Here is a 3,642-nt window from a genome sequence, read left to right on the forward strand (position 1 = left end):
ACCAAATGACCTCCCGTGTTTGCATTTCAAACAACAGAAGAAATAAAGCTCTATAACAAGCTTGTAAATGTACTGTGCACAGAGATGAAGTCTGGTTATTTTGATTGTGACATGTGTTATCAGCTTGGAATTCGCTGCAACCTTTACGCAGTGCCAGATCCGGAGAGGGATTGCCAAAGTATAGAGTGTTCTTGAATGGGTGATATTTACTTAGACTTTTCAAAGCCGCCCAAAGAGAAAATAAACATCAGAGAAGAGATTGGAATCTTACAAACAGACATTTTGCTCAAATGCAGCATTCTGTGTTAGCAAGTTGTTTTACTAGGGGGTGAAATGGCAAAGACTTTGATCCCACGGCCATCACGAGAACCCCAGGAGAAGAAAACGCAGGCCTCTCCTTTGTTGTAGCATTTTATGAACGAGTAAAATAATGCTTTGTGCCCTTTGGTCAGTCAAACGTTACTACTGAGCCCAAAGAGAAAATAAACATCAGAGAAGAGATTGGAATCTTACAAACAGACATTTTGCTCAAATGCAGCATTCTGTGTTAGCAAGTTGTTTTACTAGGGGGTGAAATGGCAAAGACTTTGATCCCACGGCCATCATGAGAACCCCAGGAGAAGAAAACGCAGGCCTCTCCTTTGTTGTAGTACTTTACGAACGAGTAAAATAATGCTTTGTGCCCTTTGGTCAGTCAAACGTTACTACTGATTTACGGCAGGATGCCTTGAGCGCGAGGATCATGCGTGAACTTTAAGTACCGTGATTTTGGGAAGTACACCGCTATCGGAGAAGGTCTTGCGAACTTTGCTCGTGAGTCACTTTGTACTCTCTGTTTCTGGCACACCATCATGAGGCCTGTTTTTCCAGATGACAGGCCTTGACCTCTGCCACCTTGCAGGGCTGGGTGCTATTGCAGCGGCAGCCTGGGCGGCTTATGCCGTCGTAGCACTTCTGTGAAAGCTTGGCGCAACCAGTGGCGGGCAAATAACACATCAGGCAGGGCAGCACCAACGAAACGGCCGCCATGAAGGACCAACGCGCGCAACAGTTCGAGTGCGAGCAGGAGCACGGCTTGTCGGCGCAGGAGCCTTCCTCGTCCTCATCAGTGCAGTGGTAGAAGACGCCCTTGACTAGACACATGCAAGTGACAGAGTCCACTAGGTTCTTCGCTGAGCACAGGCACTCTTGGTTGCAAACCCAACACGAGGGCAGGGCCCGGGGCAAAGTGCACTCCGTGCATCTGCATTTGCCGCATTTCTCACACAACGGCACGTGCTTCTTCTCCACTGGCAATGCCGCAACCGCCTTCACATTCTGAGTCTTGGAGCTCAGCGCCTTGGGTTGCTCTGCACCTAGGGTCCTGCCGTGGCCATTGCCAGTAGTGTACGGATCCACAACAGGGGTGGGAGCTGCATGGTCCAGCAGCTTTTGGTCGGAGGAGGTGCTGCTGCTGCTGCTGACGGAGCTGGGCCGACCACTGAAGGAAATCCAGGGATGTGTGGTGGCATCTGGGACCTCGCAGCGGGGCAGATGAGGATGGTGCGGGGCTCCCAGCAGGACTTCCTGCCCCCTCGTGCTTGCCTTGTGGCTTGGTGGCTGTTGTGAGATCACAGCAGGGGTGTCGATGTAGTCATTCTCCAAATGTAAAGATTTCATTTGGTCAATGGGGTAAATAGTTAATGGGTGCTGGAGCCGTCCGTAGGGAATGCGGCTGTCTAGCAAAGGCTGCACCATGATGGAGGAGGAGACTCCAGGAATGTGGTGAGGAACCCTTGACTCCATCTGTAGGTTGTGTTCCTCATATACCAGAGCTCAGGTCAGCATTTAGCACTCCTGCAAAGACCACAGCACAGCTTAGTACTGAAAACCACCCTCACAGAATTCTGATCAGATAACCTAACGATCGGTTCGTGTGGAAAAAGACCACAAATACATCTAAAATGGGCCCTTTGCATAACAGAGAAAATTGCATGCGTAACATTGTTGGGTATATTTAATTCTAACTCATTATTAGGATTTAAAAAAGGAACCTGTATAAACGTTCACTTCCACAATCAGATTAGTATTAAGTACAAGCCTGCACTAGTGTTCTGATGGGAGGGGTTTATTCTGAATAAAACAAACATAAAGTAGATTCACCTAGGGTTAAGATTCACAACGTTTCTTAAACAATTAAATTAGAATTCACAACGCTGATGAAGTTAGATTAGGAATATTACAGTTAGATGGACGCTATTAATCGAGTGTTATAGGTAAAATACTCTCCTGAACGCAGCTGCACGTTTTAAACAGTTAATCCAGTGAAATAATTTCGTTGTACGGTCCTTTAAAATGTTACACAGCCTATCTGTTTGCTACAGAAGGCTGAAGAAAACGGTAGGCTATATGATATGACAAATATCAACCTGTTGCTAGATTTTTGCCTGAGCTATGTAATATATTGAAGTTGCGTTGCTTCTGTGCTTCTCTTGTAAGCAAGCCTGCAGCCTCTAAAGCAGTGTCGTCTGAAACGACGATTTATATGTTGGCGTGCCACAATTACAGTTTCATACAAAGCAGACCAAATTCAAACGGCGTGTTTAACAAGAACATATTTACCAGAATCTAAAACCCCCATTGAACATAAATACAGCAGTGTCTGACTAATGTCTCTGACTAATCTCCATTTAGTGCTAAAACCGTTTTAATGCTTAAGATGAGCTTCAGTGCTTCGCGCTGCAGAGAAGCGTCACGCGGTGGTATTAGATAGAACGCGAACAAACGCGGATCATGATACGCAACACGAAATAGCCTACTGTCGCTTCCCCGGTCGAAGGAAGCGACGCGTATACGGTTAACCTCGAATTCTCGCCTGTTCTACGCGTACATTTCATTCTTAAATCGCCCACGATCCTGACGTGGTTAGTTACCGTAGTTAAATATTTACACAAGGCACAAATACACCTACAATGCTTAGCTAAAGAACGGGCTGTATCGGTGCTTTGTGATAAACCAGCGGAATGGAAACGACTCGATTTGAAGCAAGAATATAAACTCCATGTTATAGCGTTGTCCTTGACACTTGGATACATCTACAATTTTTTTTTTTAAATACATAGATAAAATATAACTTGTATAAAAAATTATATATATATATATATATACATACATACATACAAACAGGGATATATTTTTAAGTTAAATGAAAAACTCACTTGCATTAGAAAACCGATCATTTCTTCTCAGATGAACAGTGTTGCGATATATTCCAATACCAGGGAGAGAATGATAGATAGATCCAAACGAAGCCACGAAGAGGAAAAAAAATCCGGACGACTATCCGTGCGATGTGCACTGCAATAAGGACACAGTCTTCTCCATATGATGTTGCAACTACATGAGGGAAATGGCTTTTTATGAATGGGAGGGTAAGAAACGTACTGCGCAGATGCTTTGACAGGTTTTTTTTTTTTTTTTGTGAATGGGAGGGCATTACGACTCAGGGGTTACACTTTTATGAATGGGAGAGCTCCAGATTTTACTGCGCATGCGCCGTTTCAAGATTTCATGAATGGAAGAATGGGGGCTTTTCGTCACAAGGGCAATGTCAAAGCGGATTACATGAAGAAGGCGGCTACTACTGCTTTAATTCGTGTTTTC

General features: G+C 44.7%; 1 protein-coding gene across 1 annotated transcript; it reads right to left on the reverse strand.

The window, feature by feature from the left end:
* Positions 1 to 476: 476 nt before the first annotated feature.
* Positions 477 to 3,380, reverse strand: LOC107581901 (protein sprouty homolog 4-like). The gene is made up of 2 exons (XM_016267579.1): positions 3,198 to 3,380; positions 477 to 1,836 (listed from the first exon to the last, which is right to left on the reverse strand). The coding sequence occupies exon 2, from the start codon at positions 1,783 to 1,785 to the stop codon at positions 850 to 852; it is 936 nt and encodes a 311-aa protein (XP_016123065.1). The 5' UTR covers positions 1,786 to 1,836; positions 3,198 to 3,380; the 3' UTR covers positions 477 to 849.
* Positions 3,381 to 3,642: the final 262 nt, after the last annotated feature.

The sequence above is a fragment of the Sinocyclocheilus grahami genome, unplaced genomic scaffold (genome assembly GCF_001515645.1).
Source record: "Sinocyclocheilus grahami isolate Dianchi unplaced genomic scaffold, SAMN03320097.WGS_v1.1 scaffold39.1, whole genome shotgun sequence".
Classification (NCBI taxonomy): Eukaryota; Metazoa; Chordata; class Actinopteri; order Cypriniformes; family Cyprinidae; genus Sinocyclocheilus; species Sinocyclocheilus grahami.